This window comes from Saccostrea echinata, unplaced genomic scaffold (genome assembly GCF_033153115.1).
Source record: "Saccostrea echinata isolate AGI-Se365-2 ecotype Australia unplaced genomic scaffold, CSIRO_AGI_Sech_v1 ptg000054l, whole genome shotgun sequence".
Taxonomy (NCBI): domain Eukaryota; kingdom Metazoa; phylum Mollusca; class Bivalvia; order Ostreida; family Ostreidae; genus Saccostrea; species Saccostrea echinata.
In genome coordinates, this window is record NW_026889803.1 from 2297648 (window position 1) to 2318345 (window position 20698).

The following is a 20698-nucleotide window of genomic DNA, read 5'->3' on the forward strand; positions in this document are numbered from 1 at the left end:
CAAAAAGATTTTTCTTTCCCAAGCAAATTTTCACAAAACAAAACAGAAATCAATCAGTCATACAATGCTCCTCATTTATTAATATTATTTTGATTTGTATAAACTGAACACTAATAGACAAAATGTTTACACAGTGGCATATATCAGGATAGATACTGATAATGCATAAATACATATGTGTGTAAAACACAAGCCCCTACAAGAACATCAAAATCATATGTTGAATAGTCAATGAAAAAGTTTAATCAGAATTTGTTTGCCATTTATGCAAAATATTGCAAATCAACAAAGTATAAATGCAAGCACCTGTTGTATTTTGACTAGATGTGAAATTATACACATATTCCTTCTGTGATGCAAGTCCATCTAAGTGTACAATTTTTACACTCTACGACATGACCAAGACTTTACATCAACCACGCTAAAATCCCATATGAATAAATTTTGTCGAAATTCGACTACTGTGGAATCATCATTGTTCATGGGAGATCAATGCTCGTTGGTGACCCTTCCCCACAAATTTACATCCCCACAAACTCTTGCTTTGTCAATGCATCAGGTGATTGAATGCATATATATATATTATATTGTGTGAAGCACAAAATGAAACACCACACACTCCAAACAAAATATTCCATATCATTGTACAGGTATAGAGTGCTGTTTTTAATCAAAACCGTATCTTTATACAGGTATATATTGTGCGTGTAAAATCACTTATTGTTGAAGCAATTTCAATTAAACCAAAAATAAACTGAAAAGGATTAACATGGGATAATCTTTATAGTTAATAAACTGCCCACACTGGAACAATTTGACTAGGTGGATAATATTGCACAGGATTTTCAATTTCACATCTACATACTTATAAGCAATCCATAAACATGAAATACGATGTATTATATGCTAAATGGAGGTTGCCTTGATAAATACAATTAACATATACAGTATACACACAGAAAATATCAATGCCTGAGTGGAGAAAGGATTTCTTATAAAACATTAAAACACTGCATTTTATTTCAAGAAAAATATACAATCTCAATCTTTCTTAAAAAATAAAATTAATCATAATCTCTTGAGGTGTGATTGTAACATGATTTCTAAAAATCATAAAATACCCAAATTGACTAAATTATCAACATATCATTGTCAAGGAAATTTGAAAGTAAGTAAGTGATTCATTAAAGTTCAGGATTCTGCAACATCTTGATTTATGGGGTAAAATACAAGTATACATAAAATAACAAATAAGCCCACAAATTTAAAACATAATATAGATATCCACAGTAGCATTTTGAGTATTATGACATGTATTATATGGTTTTGTAGATTTACTTACTGTAATGTATATATACACATATACATATGCATTTCAAATAATATTAGCATCACAGATTTACAGTTCATAATATCAAAGCAATTTACTACAGCCAGACCCACATAGCTCGAAAGATGATTTTATAATATTTGTCAATATTTAAATAAAAAAAAAACTTTACACCAAATACAATTGTGACAACTTCCGAACTCAACAAAGCAAGAGAATAAAGTATTCTTGTGAGGCCAACAATAAGGTCTTGTGTTAAATCTAAAACCTTGGGTCTGTATAAAGTTGTAACTGTTGCCACATGTATATTGCATTGTTGTGGTCAATCCTACACTGGACATTTATCTGTTGCTGTCTGCCATATCATGGTTTTACTTTTTCTGTGGTGACTGACGACGAGAATTCTGTACCTCCTGGAGTCTTTTCACAATCACCAAAATGACAAAAATCGGCAAGAGAAAAGGCAGCATGAGATATGATTTGGGATCACCTGAAAACGATATACACAAACTATAAACTAGTGATTAAGAAAGTACAAAATGATATTAACAGATGAGTCATGGCAGAGGTAAATCTGCTGTGGCCAAGGGCTAAACACATCAAATTAGACTTATCTCCATGTAAGATTATCTCAGAATGGCTTGTAACATTATAAGTCTGCTCTAACAAATGTGTCAGAAATTTACATGTAACCTATGTTTCATATCTTGAGTTGTGGTGCTTTATTATATTGGCAACCCATTTTTTTCCAAAGCAATTTTGAATTACAGTAATCTTACAACAGTATGTGCATGATGTGTCACCAAAATTATGATAACTGAAATTCTTTACTCTCAGTAATGCATGAAAATTGTTTGATAATGTTATATTGCAGCCATATTGAAAGAGACCATAATTGGCTATAAATTTTCTAGGTCTCCCATCATTTCCACACATTCTAACACTGTGCCCGTTATCAGGCAGTGCATGCACATAACCAGCAAAAGTACATGTATGTACTTTTTCCAAAAAAGTTAACTAATTCTTATCTATTTCACTTTCAGTATTAAAACAAAGTTTAATAAAATGAAAAAAAAACTTACTCAGATCCATGTTATTCAGGGCTGGCAGATTTGGCAAAAATGAATTCCTAGCCACCACAATTTTGTGTTTCTCAGAGTCCATTGGTGTATCATTGGGAACCTTTTCTTCCAAGTCTTTCATCACTGTGACAGGAATAATATCACCATTGTCATCTTCCAATTTCTCATTACAACATTTCTTCAATTCAATGTCTTTTTCACAATGTAGAATAGTATCATTTTCATTTGGCAAGAGCTTTTCATTTTTGTTCACATCCAATGTACTTGACTGGGTCTTGGCTCTGAACATTATGGCAAACTTTCTTCTCTCTGCTTCTTGCATTGCATGAGTTCGAATTCGGTTCATTCTTTCCTCCATTTTCTCAAGGCGACGGTTTTGTTCATTTTGTAATTTTGTTAATGCTGGATGATCATCCACATCAAGTTTTTCGTAACTGAAAGATTCCGAAACTCTATCCAAAGAACCTGGATAGTTGTTGAGATTTCTATTCAAGGACATGGATTTTTCCCATTGGACCTCGTTCCTAGCCGAGTTTCTACCCAGTCTTTCTATGTCGGCTGACATACGATTTAATCCTTTCTGTCCTTGTTTGATTCTGTAACTTTCTAATTCTTGCATGGAGAGTCGATTCATCTTCTTTTTGTGATATAATACCTCAGGGTTGTGACATTCCAGTGCACTGATTACATATTCAGTGTAATCCTCCCTCACATCTTTCAATTTTTTCTCTTTCCTGACTCTTGAATTTACATGCCCCATTTTAAAATCTGAAAAAACAGAAAAGAAATCACATCATATATCAATTAACACAAGGAATGCACTCTGAAACCCCCTTCACTATCCTATGCTGACCCCTAACACACTAATCAGTACAAATTAAGATTATGCACCTCATTCCACCTCAAAATGGTTTTCCCTGCTACCATTAAAATTTCCTCATTTGAATCACTTTACAATCTAGTTCCTTGCCAAGATGCATCATTTAATGGCTTCAATATCTTCAAGAGCCAAGAATAATATGATGATACTAGGAATAAACAGACTGTGGATCTTTAGGCTTCACCCACTCAGATAAACATTCCATCTTCTGTTTGATTCATACTTTAAAAATCCATCTTACCACAAACTTCTTTGACTGGAGATGATGGAGGCAGGAAGAATGAGACGTGAATGAACACTTTGTACACACAATATTACAACTATGTAGCTGGAGTGCTCTGGCAATTTTATATCTGAATGTATAATTTATATCACGAATATTCAGGACTAGCACATCAAGATACTGAAAATTACATGTCATTTTCATCCATTTTATGGGGATTATTGATTTTTTTTTTTTTTTGGACAAACCTTTATTAATATTATTTAAAAAAAATCTGATTATCATTGACTGGACAGGTATAGCATTAAATCAGGTTCAAATATAAAGCTATTTTTGAAAATGTTTTTTTTAATTTTAAAAAGATGACTAGACTCCCAAGTGGTCCCTTTTCATGAAGAAAACACCAGGGAAAGAGAGGTAGCCTGAGAGAGAAAGAAAACCCCTGAAGTAGACTGACCTGTTCAGTATGATTTACCAACACCAATATGATGAGAAAGCAGATTATATTATCCCACAGCTAGTCCACTGTAGACCAGGTACCATATTGATCTATGATGGCAACAGATTTTATAAAGTCGTTATTATTCAAATCTGGGCGTTCGAGGGAGTTGTGGTCTATTTATAATTGTGCAGACACATTACTCTGCAGTTTTTCTGTGAATGATTTCTATCTTTCACCTGAAATCGTGATTTATCACAATGGGAGGTTACCATTGCCAATCATGCATTAAATATTGAAATTTTTGATTTGGATATGAGACTGAATTTAACTTTACCTATTAGTAAATTATGATCAATATTTCATATGTGAAATCCATTTATTTAGCCTATTTATAGTTTTATACAGTTATGTGTTATACTTTGTTGTAGTGAATTGATCCACAATACTTCAGGTACTTCTCTACCCCAACATGGCACATTACCTGGCACTCATTAACCCACACATATCATTTCTTCAAAAAAAGTTTAAGCTTTGTTACTTTCAAGAATCCAGTCATATTGGCAAAACATCAAGTATAATCATCTCACACTGCAAGGGTACAAAGTGACAAACATCACAGTTCAGTGGCATAGTTACTGTAACAGTTAAGCACATTTACATAAATCATTTTCCACTTATATAGAAATAACAAAGCAAATTGAGAGCAAATAAGAGGCCCATATAGACTACAATTTTCATTTCTTTCATATTTCTCTTACAAATAAATAGGTGAATGGATCCCCTATTGTCACCCGGTTGCAACTTTCATTTTATAATTGTGAATATATGTTTGATACAAGTATCAAATAGACAAATTCTAGGTTTGATTTTATCAAGAGTCTAACATATGTGTACATATTCCTCTTAATAAGAGCAAAATAAAATCTATACCACATTGGTACTTTTGCATATTAGTTCAATTTATCATGGCCCAACTGCTACTGTAAAAATAGATATTTAAAAAATTCCCATGTGAAATGCTGAATTTCTCTTGTGGCCCAACCTTAGCCCCTGGGTCAGCATGATTACTTGGATTACAGTACCTAATTTTCTTGTTACTTGTTATGATATTTCATGTTGATTGTTATTGGATTAAAACTTGAAATTTTGATAATATGCTCATAGATTTTTTTTGGGGGGGGGGGGGGGGAATATTTTTTTCGGCCTCACCTTGCTCAATATGGATTTCCATTTCATGTTTTTTTTTCCTTGCCTTGTAAGCGCTTGCTCCGTGATCGGAAGGTCATGTGTTCGAATCACGGCCGTGACTGACCTAAGTCGATAAAAGATAGGTAGCAACTGTTCCTTTGTCAAGCACTCAGCATTTTGAAGTGAAAGTTGCAGGTCTTTTGGATGAGACCTTAAAAACCCAGGCCCTGTGTCACGGTAGGAGTTGGCACGATAAAGAACCCTCACTACTCAAAGGCCCTGAGTGCCGAGTAAAGGTCAAATTCGAAGCCCTTCACTGGTATATGGTGACGTCTCTATATGAGTGAAAAATTCTCGAACAAAATGTAAAACAACATACAATCAATCAATCTTACCTTGTATTAAATAGAAAAGTCCATGTACTAATTTTTACCCATCATAATTTACATAATTTGTCTCCCTTTGGAAAAGTACTTACTTTTCATTTTAAAAAAACTGAACTTTTCTAACCAAAGGATACTTTATGTCAACTTTGGAATGAAAGTGGCTTTGTGTTTCTGGAGAAAAGTGGAAAAATATGCAACAGATGCCAGATTTGATGCACAGGCAGATGACAGAAAATCTTCAGTTAGAAGGAAAACTTTATTTGATTCTTTAAATCAGATGAGCTAAAAATGGCAAATAACTTGATATGTATACTTGTTTGTGCCCCCATTGTCAACACTGTGATATGCTTCTTACATTCTTTCATAATTTTCCCTACCAAATAGGAAAAATTTTACTTACATATCAGAGGTGCTCAGCTAGATGTGTGTTTAATGTTTAAGATTTAGAACATCCCCTCCCTCTTTTTGATCAAAAGGCACACTAAACCTGCCCTTGAAAACTAGAAACTTGTAATATAACACTTCCTAAAAACTGGATTCAGCAGGAGTTTGCATGCGCTCGCTGGTACAAGTGTGTATGTACATCCACGTACACATTCCTTGCATCTGCAATCATTACAGGATTGAAATCAGCCAAATCTTCAAAAAACAATGATGCCACTCAAACTGGTGCCTTGCAAAATCCACAGGTGTTACGAGTTTTACAGTCTATTGCTCTCTTTTAGCTATGAACAGAAATGGTGCACGATGTCTAAAAATAATGCAGAGTATGTAATTGTCAGGCACTCATCCAAAAATTTTAGGGAGTATCTCCAAACTTTTGCTCATCTTCTTCCTCTTTATAGTTTTCAATTTTGAAGGGAGTGCCAGAAAAACACATGCTTAGGTAATTAATTAAAATGAAATCCAGCTGTGTGCATTTATAAACATTATCTCGTCTTCTTCCGCGATTGTTGTAAATAATATCAACTGCACAGAGATTTTCATTTTTCCAAGTATATATGAAATAGATTCAGATCTCCTGTATTAATTAAAAAAATATTGTAAAACACTGGCATGTGGATTTAACAATGCTGTTATCAGCTGTGCCCTGCAATCTCACAAACATAAATATTTCAGTCTACATTCTTCAACAAACATATAATTTTTTCAAATGAGTATAAGGGTATTTAAAAACCTTTGTGACTATAAGCACTGCACTTGCCAAAAAAAAAAAAATCTTTTAAAACTTTAAAACATCTGAAAAATTTGGAATGCACAAATTCTTGATACTTTCAATTATACATGCCTGTCAAGCATATCCAACATTACGAGCATTTTAACTTGACAGTCTTGTATTCATGCATGATATATAGGTGAAGTTATATTTTAAAAAAAAATGTGTATGGTTATATTGTAATGAATTCAAATGTCAAAAAGTAGAAACACTTTGTCAGACAGATATACTTCAAGTACTTGAAATCACTTCACTCTAGTAAACTGCTACAGATATAAATACATTTCATATTTCCAGAAAATGTATGAAGTAATATTGAAATACATTACTAGTGATTTTGGTTTTTCTGAATGTAATGATGTGGGTTTTTCTGAATGAATCACTAAGTACAAGTGTGTACTTTCATTTGCTACACAACTTAATCAGTCTTTGACACTCCTAATAGAATAACCATATATGCAACCAAGTGAAATGAGATTGCCTGAACCCTTCCCCAAAGAAATATTCCAAATAAATTTAATCATTCTTGTTATTTAACAACTTAACATCTTCTACTTATCATTAACCAAAAATGCTTACTGAAAGTACCTAAAATTTTTAGAATTTCAATAATTTTGTGTTATTTAATAATTAAAATAATATCAATACATAATCTTGTTCATTTCATTAGTCTAGCTAGACTTAATTCTAGATCAAGAATTCACAGTCAGTTTGGAAATATATCAAGTCTTTGTTTAATCCCTAGCACAACAACTCAACAAATATCCAAGTTTGTACATTCAATGGTTGGAAAACTCATCTTTTTGCAATTATTAACTATTTGTTTATACTTAGGTATAAATATGAATAATAATGAAATTCTTTTTAAAAAAATATGCAAAACATATTACTATTAATGTGAGCCCTAGTGCATAAAATGGTCAATTTATGTTTTTGTAGAGAATGAATTATGACAGATGTCCTCATAAACTCAAACAGAGCTGCATGTCAATTGTTTCTACTGTTTCATACCCTCTTCCATGCAAATTTCTATCACTGCAATAGCATGCTAGCCTGCTAAGATGCTGCAGAGGTTTGGAAATGAAGTACATATTGTGAAAATAAATTGCACCTGAACCTATTGTCTTTAGAGAAGTGGACAGGCTTTTGCCTACATCGCGAAAGCCTGGCCAATTCTCTAAAGAGAATACACCTGAACCATGAATGTCAACACTGGAAATTTTATTATATGAAAAATATTAATCCTCTTTTTTTTCATCATGTTTACGAGTAATCAGGTAAATGCTTGGAATCCAAAGAATCCATGGCATAATTGTCAATGATTACCCAAACATCAATATGATAAAGAAACCCACCACCACCAAAATAGTCCCTATGGCCTATCCCAAGACGTTGTTTAGACAACATGTAACTTTTATACTCTGCAATTTGGGAGCCACCTGCCAGATTAAGACTGAATAAAAACCGGAATAAAATTATTACTCCAGCAATGGTAAATTATATTTATATTTCTTTCTTTTACAAATTGAATTCTTACCAAAAAAAAAAAAAAGAACATGATTCCACAAAACCTCCCCGAAATAATGAAAATGAAGATGATGACTCATACCGTCTCGGCATAATCAGGTCATTTCAGCGGAATAACAAAACACGTTTACAGAATGCATGGTCAGTAACGATATACTTACTTTATTAAACACATAATGTCACATAAAAGTTCCTTGCATCTTCGTTGTTTTTGTTGGGGCCTCGAATCAACGGTCCATTCATGTGTTACTCATCCTGTCGATGCGCTCGCCTGCCACTTCCGTAATCAGCTTCCACTTAAGTGATGTCATTTGGCGGGAAAATTAAGCGTGAAACCACTGCATGTGTCTCTGGTGAAACGCAAAGCTTAACGGCGACTTCCCTCTTCTAATAATTATTTTAATCATGTGCCAGGGACTTTTATATATACTAGTATCTGTATATACGTCCATGTAACTGTGTAACGTGCATGCACAGTAATTAAATTAAAAAATCAAAACAGCAAAAATTGTGATATCGGCAATTAAGTTATTTCCAAAAGAATAATATAGGAATAGTAATGCACATCATTGCACATTAAGTTGTATCAATTAAGAGTAGAGATATGTCTTAAATCAAGACAACCTATGTCTACATATGAAACTCAAAACACCACCAATGTAGTAAATGGAAGAATTGCTCTTCATTATATGTTGTATTCTGTCTGTTATCTTATCTGTAATTATGCATGTTATATGTTTATGCCCATTGGGCCCTGATTTGGTAATAAATCCTATTCCTTTAGGAAACGCCTTCCTTTGGTCATGTTGGTATCTTGCACAGGTACCTCATTTTTTGTGAGTAAACATTTTAAGTAAATACTTCAATGACAAAATGAGGAATCTTTTGTCTGACCATAATGTAAAGTTCTGTAAGGTCAATTGAATAAAAGAATAATAGGGACTAATTCAATTACACATGAATTTTGAGTGTATAATACAAAACGTAATAAAATATTGTTATTTTAAGTATTGACCAGTGACTCGTGTACAGTTGCCCCCCCCCCCACCCACCCCTTTATTTGTACACTTTTCCATGATGAGAGAAAAGACCCATATCTACATCTATTTTGTACCAGATGTCTTGGAAAGCCAAAGAATATACTTCGTGTACTAAATTATTGACAGATTTTGGAAATAATCTGTCCTTGAAAATGTTGAAAATAAATACTGGAAATCTGTCCTCAACTGGCAAGAAAATAAATAATCTGTCCTTGACTGGTGCTACTACCTCAAACAACCCCCCCCCCCACCACCACCACCACCACCACAAGTAGTGTTTTGGTCTGTTGGGCATTTTTACCCCCCCCCCCTTTTTTTTTTTTTTTGCTTGTCAAACTTTTTTCAGTGAAGTAGAAAATAAATAATCTGTCTTTGATCATCTTGAAAGTAAATAATCTGTCCTTGACTGGCATGAAATTAAATACTCAAAAAAATCCCCCGTCCCCCTCAGAATCAAATAGTCGTTCCCTTATCACTAACTGACTGTATTCATTAACTGTTAACTGAATCATATCATACATCACCTTCGGAGGATTTTCTATAAGACAGGACATACAGAATGTTCAATGTTTTGTAGTTGGATATGGAATTTATTGCACGAGTGAGACAGTATTTTTTATATATATTTCACTAGTATGAAGCACAAGTGAAAATATAAAAAATCCTGCCTCATTAGTGAAATAAATTCCATATCCAACTACTAAACATTGAATTTTCTGTTTACTACATTTTCTTTGATTTTTCCCTTTGTCTGTCTTTTTGTAACACAGTGTCATAGGCTGTGTCTTCAAGGTTGAGCAGTTAAGACATCATGTAGCAAAGCGATTATGAGATTGAAAACATTGTAAGGAATTCAACAAATATTTTGAGAAACTTTGGCATTGTTAGACTGTCGGGATGGTTTATTTACTCTCTCATCTTATAACAGGCCAGGAGGTATTTTTTATGGTACGTGTACTCTTTGTGAAGGGAAGGAAAATTGAGAGTCTTATCATACTTCTGATATTCTTTCATACTGTGACAAAATATCAACTGATATTCTTTCACACTGTGACAAAATATCACTTTTACTCAATAAATAAATTACAATATTTCACTAATAAATAAGCTACATTATTTCACTGTTGAAAATGTAATAAAATTATTTATTGTCATATACAGTGCCCACAGTGTAGAGAAAATATTACAAAAAGAAACATACAAAAATGCACAGGTGAAAAAAAATAAAAGAAAAAAAAAAACATGCAGTAACAAAGTTATATACCAAGAGAGCTAAACTTTAAAAAAAATTGGGAATTTGTATTTTAACAATATTTCAATAAATATACAAGTCTTGAATACTTTATACATGAGTCAGTGCGATTAAAAATGTACTAAGTGAAATCCATCCCCAATATCATTACAAGAACATATGTGACGTTGATTCTATTTTCTGTTGAAATATTGAATTATCGTTTTAATTGGCATGCTTAGTATTTCCATTTCTGAGAGTGCAATATTTCTTATAGAAAGCTTAAAATGTAAATTCAGTTAACATATTTTTTCAATAGTTATTATAAAAACTTAATCCACACTATATTTGACTTGATCAAATTCACCCCAAAACCATTGTGATGTCGCAACGGTGGATATGAAAACAATATCCTATGAGCTATATCCACTGTATATAGGACTAAACCTGTGACAAATAAATTATATTGAGTGTGCAAGAGTTTAGAGTGAATTATTTTAATTTTATAACAGTATAATATCTTTCAAGAGAATATTATATATCTGTTTACATGAATTTTTATGAAATGCTATGACAAGGGGAATAACTCTTGAACATTGAGCAGTAGGAATGTTAAGTACTATTGTTGATTGAAGAATAAAGTCATACTCTTTATTAAATTGGGCCATTTTGCATTTTCCATATATATAGACCAAATTATCTACAAGGATCTATAATCCTTAAAAATTTGACATTGATATCTATCCCATTTTTAGCTCACCTAAGCCAAAGGTTCGTTAAGTGAGCTTTTCTGATCGAAGTGTGTCTGGTAACCATCCACAGGTCGTGTGTCATCTATACACTTTTCACATTTTCATCTTGTTCTCAAGAACCACTGGTCCAATTTCAACCAAACTTGCCACAAAGCATTCTTGGGTGAGGGAGACTCAGTTTTATTCAAGTGAAGGGCAACAGCCTTTTTCAAGGGAAGATAATTAAGGATTAGTGAAAAATTAATGGCTACATTCAAAAATCTTTTTCTCAATAACCACTGTGCCAGAAAAGATGAAACTTATGTGAAAACTTTATTACATAGTATAGATTCAAGTTTGTTCAATTCATAACCCTCGGGGGTAAGGCGAGGCCACAATGGGCAATCAAAGTTTTACATAGGAATATATACAGGACGAATCTTTAAAAATCTCCCCCAAAACAGCAAAGCCATAGTCGTATTTATATGGAAGCATCCTTAGGTAGCATAGATTCAAGTTTGCTCAAATCATGATCCCCAGGTTAGGGTTGGGACACAATGGCCGATCAAAGTTTTACATAGAAATACATAGGAAAAATATTTAAAAATCTTCTTCTTAAGACCAGCAAAGTCATGATTATTCATATTTATATGGAAGCATCCTCAGGTAGTGTAGCTTCATTTTTATTCAAATCATGATCCCTGGGGTGGTATTACAATTGCCAATCAAAGTTTTACATTGGAAAACATAGGAAAAATCTTTAAAAATTTTCTTCTTAAGAACAGCAAAGTCAGGTAGTGTAGATTTGATTTTGTTTAAATCATGATTCTCTCTCCCCTGCCCCCGGTGGTGATGGTGGTGGGGGGATAACACTTGCATATTTAAACATTTCAATAATGAACTGATTTCTGCTTTCTCTTGGCAAAGTGCTCAGGTGAGTACCATGGGCTTCTTGTCATTTGATTATAATAAAAAATCATGCACAGTGACATGAGATCTTCAATTATAATCAGTATAATCAGCATGTAAAAAAGGTAGATATTCATAATTTCATAGTCTGCTCAATAGATGATTGTCAGACGGTCGGAGCTAGAGCAACAGACTCTTTGGCTAAATGATATGAACTTGATTCATTTTTTAAGAAATTGGAAAATTCACTTCCAGTTCCAAGTAAAAAAAAAAATCCTGATTTTAAAATAAAAATTTTGTCAGTGCAACTCCTCAAGAACAGCTGAAGATATGGATGTGAAACATGTCAGAATGAGACAGCATGACAAGTAGCTGTGCCATCAACACTTTTTTGGGGTCGTCAGTGCTTCTAGTCCCAAAAGGAAAAGTAATCAACAAGAGGCTCAGGGGCCACATCGCTCACCTGAGCACTTTGGCGAGGAAAAAGCAGAAATCAGTTCAGTATTGAAGTATCAAAGTATTGAAAAGTTTGCCATTAATTTTTCACAAAATCATAATTATCTCCCCTTGGAAAAAAGCATGGCCCTTCATTTGAACAAACTTGAATCACCTTTACCCAAGGATACTTAGTGGCAAGTTTGTGTGAAATTGGCCCAGTGGTTCTTGAGAAGAAGATGAAAATGGGAAACATTTACGACAACGACGATGACAGACAACGGACGAATTTCGATCAGAAAAGCTCACTTGAGCTTCAGCTCAGGTGAGCTAAAAAGTGGACAAAAATTGTCTTTCAACATTTTTCTTTGATATCTATAGGCTTTATAGAGTGTCTTCTTAGAATTCTTAACTTATCTGTTTTCAGATTACTTATTTATGCAATAACCACAAAGATGTAACCCACCCAATCTTTCCTGCATCGTTTGGGGTTCAAACCCTGCGACTGATTTATTCAAACTTTACTTTTATAGACTTTATATAAAAAACTAAGACCATTAAGAATAATGGCCTACAAGTGAATGTAGAAGAAAGAAAAGTTTTTATTCAAGTGTGTAATGAGGTAAAGTGTGTGTAATAGGGTTCGTTGAATAATTTAAAAACGCAGTTGATCCTTGCTTCATTGTTGTATTTTATTAAATAATAGTAACCATGGTAACAGTAGAGTAGTATAATATAGTAGACCCTTTAATATGGTCAAAAGGTCTGGATTATATACTAGCTGTTACACATGTAGCTGTGACAGCTCCTGAAATTCTGGAATTAAACAATCAAAGAAAATAAACTGCTACTCCCCAAAAATGTATGAAATCAGGAACATCAAGACATCCTCTCAGTTTGAACACAAAGACTGGTATGACCAGTTCTAACCAAAAATACACTGCCCACAAAGAGATTTCCCTCCAAAAACCCCGACCAATGAAATCTCACTGATGGGTCACTTCATAGGTCACTGACCTCTCAAAGTTTATTACTATAAATACTATAAGGGAAACATATTTATTTATACTAAAGTAATTCCTAAATAATTGTATCTTCTAAAGTATAATATACCTTAAATAAATAATAAATTCCTGAAATATAAATAAGTGAAATTAAATAAATTTCCTGTAAATAATAATGTCACAATTATTTTGTAGATGATAATACTAAACCTGTCAAATAAACACAAAATCTAAAATACTAAAACTATATACACTTTTCAAATATTTACACTTCACCACATATTCCCCCCAGGTGGCAAATGACGTCCTCGTCATTCTAACCGTGGTCAATTATGTTAAGTATAGTTGCTGCTACATCTTTCTCCATCCCTGAAAATAAATTGGTATTAGAAACAAGACTTTGTATACAATTTATTTTTTCCTCCCATGGTGACTGCACCAATGACTTTGTTATATACTTGCCTGAAGAATACCACTCTGGTGGTTTTCTTACCCTTTGCGATCTTCGTAATGTTACGGATGTTTCAGGTAAGGGTACCTCTTCCTGAACATCTTCAGTTTCTGTCTCCTTAGGTTCTTTAGCATCTTCCTGATTGTCTTGTACTACTTCTTTGTTCTCTTGTATAATCTCTTCATTCTCCTGTATAATCTCTTCGTTTTCTTGGATATCCTGTGATTTTTCTTCTATAATCTGTGGTTTCTCTGGTGTAACCTGTGGTTTCTCTGTTGTAATCTGCTGATCAGCATTATCCTTCTCATCCTTCTTTAAAAATTTTCTCGTCCTGACTGATGTTTTAACCTCATATGTTTCATCTTCAGAAGAAGACTCAGAAATTGACTGGGAATCAGTCACTGAATTCTCTCTATCTGTGATTTCTTTCTTCCTTGTCAGCCTGGTTCGTGGCTTAGGGATGGGTTTGTCCTGCGGTGGAAAATTTGTTGATTCTGATAAATAACCAATAGGTAAAAGTAAATTCCTATGTAAATTTCTTTTCTTTCCTGATCCATCTTCTCTAATAACTGTATAAACTGGGATGTCTTTGTTGGGTTGCTCTAGTATTACATAAGGGGTATCCTCCCACTTGTCTGAAACTTCTGACCATCATGGATAAACTCAAAGAACAACATGGCAACAAATATCTACAAAATTCTAAATTGAGAACATCATGGTATTTGGCTTTTAGATGCATCACAATTCGGGAAAAAGAGCTCAACAGGAATAACAACACTTTGGCTTTGATCAGAAATACATCTCATCATCCGATAATTATTCAGCCAAATTCAGTCATGGAAATTCCAGGAGAAATGTACAAACAAATTCCTTACTTCAATACAACATGTATTCTACAATCATCAGAAGACTCCTACTGCTATCAGGATTTAGATGTGGAACCGCAGCTGATAGATTATGACTTCAATGCCAAACAAATCATCAATGTCTGCGTTTCAAATGTGACAACGAGAACAATCAACATCCCACCTAGAGCAGTCATCTGCGAAGTACAACCTGTCACAATAGAAGAAATGCCACAGAAAATTGAGACGGCAGATATAGATGTCATGAAGAAAATTACCATTATGAAATCAAAGTTATCAGATGAAGAATATCAGAGAGGAAAACAACTCATAGAGTCATTCAGAGATATATTTTCCACCAGTGACAGTGATATAGGACATACAGATCAGGTCACACATAGAATTGATTTACTGGATGAGAAACCGTTTAAACAACGATATCGGAGTATACCACCATCCATGTACAATGAAGTCAAGAAACATATACAACAACTTTTAACAACAGGCATGATTAGACCTTCCCATAGTCCTTGGGCATCCAATGTTGTTCTGGTGAGAAAGAAAAATGGAACACTAAGGCTATGTGTGGATTACAGACAACTCAACAAGATCACTAAGAAAGACAGCTATGCTTTACCAAGAATGGAAGAAATTTTCAATTGTTTAGAGGGCAGCAAGTACTTCAGTATTATTGATATGAAAAGTGGATACCATCAGATAGAGATCAAAGAGAGCCACAAAGAAAGGACAGCATTCACAGTTGGCCCTTTAGGATTTTTCGAGTACGAGAGAATGCCGTTCGGACTAACAAATGCACCGGCAACTTACCAACGCATGATGGAGAATATTCTACACGATTACCATCTGAACATATGCTGCATATTTATTGACGACATCATTATATTTGGAAGAACATTTGAAGAACATCTAGAAAACATAGAGAAAGTACTTACTAGGATACAACAGGCCAATCTGAAGTTATCACCAGAAAAGTGCAGTTTCTTCAAGGACAAGGTAAGGTATATAGGACATATTGTTTCATCCGAGGGTATTGAAATCGATCCGGAAAAGACAGAAAAAGTCAACAAATGGCCTACACCGAAAAATCCAGAGGAGGTAAGAAAGTTCATTGGTTTTGTAGGATACTACAGAAGATTTATCAAAGATTTTAGCAAGGTAAGTAAGCCGCTTACAGATCTTATGCCAACTCCACAGAAGCAGAAAACTAAGAAAGCAAACAGAAAGAAATGGGAATGGGGAGAAAAACAGGAAGAAGCCTTTAGAACTTTGAAACATCACTTAACATCCGCACCAATTCTGGCATATGCTGACAGCCATTCTCCGTTTGAGCTTCATACCGATGCATCCGGAGTAGGACTTGGAGCAGTTTTGTATCAGCAACAGGATGGAATGAAGCGAGTAGTGGCATATGCAAGCAGAGGACTGACAAAGTCAGAGGCTAAATACCCCCCACATAAATTGGAATTTCTTGCCATGAAATGGGCCATATGTGACAAATTTAAGGACTATCTTTATGGACAGGATTTTACAGTGCTGACAGATAACAACCCAATGACGTACGTGCTAACGACAGCCAAATTAGATGCCACAGGACACCGATGGCTTGCCGCATTATCAGCATTTAATTTCAACATCTTGTATAGACCAGGGAAGAAGAACAATGACGCTGATGGACTTAGTAGAATCTCACCACCTGTAAACATGGAGTCAATATCATTAGATTCAGTCAAGGCTATCTGTAACTCAAGGATTTCTGGACCTTACATTGAAAACTTGTCAACATCAGTAAATTTAGAAGAGGATGGAACAGTTACAATGGACAAAGAGATAATAGACTGGACAAAAGCACAGAAGGTAGACCCAGAATTAGACAAAATAATTCATTTCGTTAAGTTAGGCAGAAAACCAACAGTTGCAGAAATTGGACCATCACCTTACATCAGACAATTTCATCATCTTAAATTGCAGAATGATATTTTGTACAGAGAGGTTATCTACAATGAGGAAAACAAGAAACAGCTAGTTCTACCATCAGATCATATAAATACAGTATTGAAAGCACTACACAATGATATGGGACACCCTGGGAAAGATAGAACATTATCATTAGTACGAGAGCGATTTTACTGGCCAGGAATAGACAGAGATGTAGAAGACTGGATACATTCATGTGGAAGATGTGTTAAGAGAAAAACACCAGTAAACCAGAGAGCTCCACTGATAAGCATCGAGACCTGTTTTCCTTTACAACTTGTCTGTATGGATTTCCTGAGCCTGGAAAAATCTAAAGGAGGACAAGAGAACATACTCATCATAACTGACCATTTTACTCGCTATGCACAAGCCATTCCAACTCACAATCAAACAGCTAAAACAACAGCAAGAGCTTTATTTGAGAACTTCATAGTACATTACGGGATACCAGAAAGGATACACTTGGATCAAGGAACCAACTTTGAAAGTGCCATTATAAAAGAACTCTGCATATTAACAGGAATGAAGAAATCTAGAACGACCAGTTACCACCCCATGGGAAACGGCATGTGCGAAAGATTCAACAGAACACTTCTAAATATGTTGGGAACATTGGAAAAAGAAAAGAAAAATGACTGGAAATCATATGTACCATCACTTGTTCATGCATACAATTGTACAAAACACGAAACTACAGGAGTATCACCTTATTTTTTAATGTTCGGGAGGAATCCGAGACTACCGATAGACGTTGCCTTTGGGATAGGAAAAGAAAATCAAGAATCCAAGACCAAATACATAAGTGACTTAAGGGAAAGACTTGCTAGCGCATATCAATTAGCAGAAAAAAATGCAAAAGAAGCACAGATGAGACAAAAGACAACATACGACATTAAGGCAAGAGGAATATCTTTACAAAAAGGAGACAGGGTTTTAGTTAAAATTTTGGCATTCGAAGGAAAACATAAAATTTCAGACAATGTGGTAGTGTCAGATACATGGCATCCTACTAGCTTGGGCTAGTGGGTTAACCCTTTAGCTCAATTGGTAGAGCACTGGACTGGCAAGCCAGAGGCCCCGGGTTCAATCCCCAGCAGAGGCACAAAATGTCTCTGTTACATGTGTTTGAAGTAAGTAGTTTGTCAGCTCTGGGGCTCTGGGGCTGAGAGGGGCAGAGAGAAGATACTTAATGCATTTTCAATATCTGATTTATAGAACCCTGCCCCAACACCAGAACCCCTGGCCCAGGGGACAGGAAATTCACAATTCTGGAAGAGGCTCACCTTCCTATCATAACTATGCACTTACTTTGATTGCTTAATACATAGGAGCAGAGAAGAAGTTTTTCCAAAAAAAAAAAATGCATTTTCATTATATAATCTTAAGCACCAGAGGCCCTAGTCCAGGGGCCAAGAAATTCATAATTTTGGAAGAGGCACCTTTGCTAATGATAAGCATGCACTAAGTTTGTTTGTTAAATCCCCAGGAGCAGAGAAAAAGATTTTCAAAGAAATAATGCACTATCAAGATATATATTCAATACATCCCAGCCATAACACCACAACCCCTGACCCAGAGGCTCTAAATCTCATAATTTTCCAAGGGATCCTTGCTTATCATAACCCTGCAATTTGTTTATCAACTTAATACCCATGGACAGAGAGGATACTGGATACTTAAAGAAAGTATGCATTTTCAGTATCTGATTTATAGAGGCTTGCAACCCAGGAACCATGAAAATCACAATTCTGGAAGAGGCACCCTTGCTCATTATAACCATGCACTTACTTTATCTGCTAAATACACAAGAGCAGGGAACGAGATTTTTGAAGAATTAATGCATTTTCACTGCCACATATACTGGCCTACCTATTAGTCATTGTGCCTGTAAGTCACTTGTATTTTTTTTATTGTAATTTTAGAGGAATTTGCCATTGACCCAATAATAAGTTGGTATATTTTTTTGCCCAGATTTGTTCCAGTTTCAGATAAACATTGTAGCATTTTTATACGTGTTTCAATTATGTTTTGGTTATGACATTGATGTTTGATCTTAAATTATTTATTCAAAATTTAAAGATCATTAAAATCTATAAAGACTTGTATGTAGTGCATATTCTCACCTTAGATCTACCTTTCTTGTATGTTCCCACGTTTGTCAATGATAATCATTTGAAGTTATTAAATAAATATTTTATCTCCTCTCTCCAGAGAATCCTGATGTTTCTAGGACTCACTTGTAATTCGGACGTAGAGTTTTGGACCAATATTTACCTCCTAAAAATCCAACTTAAAGACGAGTATATATATAGTATATAATCAATAGAGCCCTGCCCTAACACCAGAATCCATGACCCAGGAGATTCACAAATTTGAAAGAAGCAGACTCTTGCTCATCAGACCTATGCACTTAATTTGTTTTCTTAATACCCAGGAGCAAAGAAGATTTTCAAAGACATAATGCATTTTACTATACACGTATGTCTAACAACAGAGCCCCTAACCCATGGGCAATGTAATTCATAATTTTGGAAGATCAATAGAGCAATATGTAATATAATAGTGCATATAATCAATAGCGCCCCCCACCCACAAGAATTCCTGACCCTGGGGCCAGAAACATCATTATTTTGGAAAAGGCACTCTTGCTCATCATAACCATGCACCTAGGGAGAAAACAATTTTAAAAGAATTACGGTAAATATTCTATTTTCACTACATGATCATTAGAACCCCACCGTGTCTGTAGAATCACTGACCCTGGGACCATGAATTTTAAAATTTTGGCAGAGGGCTCATTGCTTTTTACAATATCATGCCAACAGTTTGACTGCTTGATGTCCAGAAAAAAGAAGAGGATTTTTTAATGATAGCACTAATTTTGATCATTTAGCCCCACCCCTCAGGCTGAGGGGGCAGGGACCATGAAATTTACACTTTTGTACCCCTCACCCATTGATGCTATATACCAAAATTGATTGAAATTGGTTCACTAGTTCAAGAGAAACTGAAAATGTTCAAAAGTTTATGACTGAAGCACAACGATGGACAAAAACAGATAGCAATAGGTCACCTGACTGACTCCATTGACCTAAAACTTTAAATTCCAGTAAACTTATCACATCATTTAAAAGAAGTCATTGTTGAAGATGACAGTGTATCCTCCTGATTTATCAAAAGTTAGAGTTATCTCACTTTGCAAAACACAAAGAAATTTTTTAAATATATTTTTATTGATTGTCTCAAAACAACCAAACCAACACAAGACAAAGGGGACCATTAAAAGCAACAAAATTCTTTGGTTCTAAATTCTAGCAATGCTAAATTTTGGCAATCTGTATAAAATATAGAATACTCAAATATGTTATAAAATTTAGAGGCATATTAAAACACTAGCTATTGGACTGAGAATTTAGACCATCAGAATCTCATTTTTGACTTTTAAACTTCCATATAAGGGTATGAAAAGCATTTCATATACGTTTCATTGAATTTGATTGTTCAAACACCTACTTTCTGGACATGGTGGCACATTTTTAGTTTGAAAGTAAAATATTTAGAAATTCACAAATGATTTCGACAAAATTGCTTGATTGCAGTTACAGTATGAATATGGGGAAAATCCTATTGCGTCTTAATTATATAACCCAAATTTAGAAACTGCCAAGAACAATTTAGCTCTCAATTTCAAGAGGCCATTATATATATATATATATATATATATATATATATATATATAGAGCTATCTATAACCCCCCCCCACCCCCCACCCCACCCCCCCAA

The 20698-nt window shown here is 34.4% G+C and overlaps 1 protein-coding gene across 4 annotated transcripts; it reads right to left on the reverse strand.

Annotated features, from left to right (window-relative positions):
- Positions 1–60: 60 nt before the first annotated feature.
- On the reverse strand, positions 61–8565 carry LOC133206225 (uncharacterized). 4 transcript variants are annotated; one of them, XM_061342171.1, is made up of 3 exons: positions 8436–8565; positions 2413–3180; positions 61–1820 (listed from the first exon to the last, which is right to left on the reverse strand). In XM_061342171.1, the coding sequence occupies exons 2-3, from the start codon at positions 3170–3172 to the stop codon at positions 1702–1704; spliced, it is 879 nt and encodes a 292-aa protein (XP_061198155.1). In that variant the 5' UTR covers positions 3173–3180; positions 8436–8565; the 3' UTR covers positions 61–1701. The 4 variants fall into 4 exon arrangements, with proteins under 4 accessions (XP_061198155.1, XP_061198157.1, XP_061198156.1 ...); XM_061342173.1 differs by lacking the exon at positions 8436–8565 and adding an exon at positions 5932–6029; XM_061342172.1 differs by lacking the exon at positions 8436–8565 and adding an exon at positions 3337–3472.
- Between the last annotated feature and the right edge of the window lie 12133 nt (positions 8566–20698).

Bases quoted from the DNA above. Each gene is read 5' to 3' on its own strand.
- LOC133206225 (XM_061342171.1), bottom strand. From the start codon at position 3,172: ATGGGGCATGTAAATTCAAGAGTCAGGAAAGAGAAAAAATTGAAAGAT. The intron at 1,821-2,412 runs GTAAGTTTTTTT...TATCGTTTTCAG, and splicing joins CCTGAATAACATGGATCTGA to GTGATCCCAAATCATATCTC.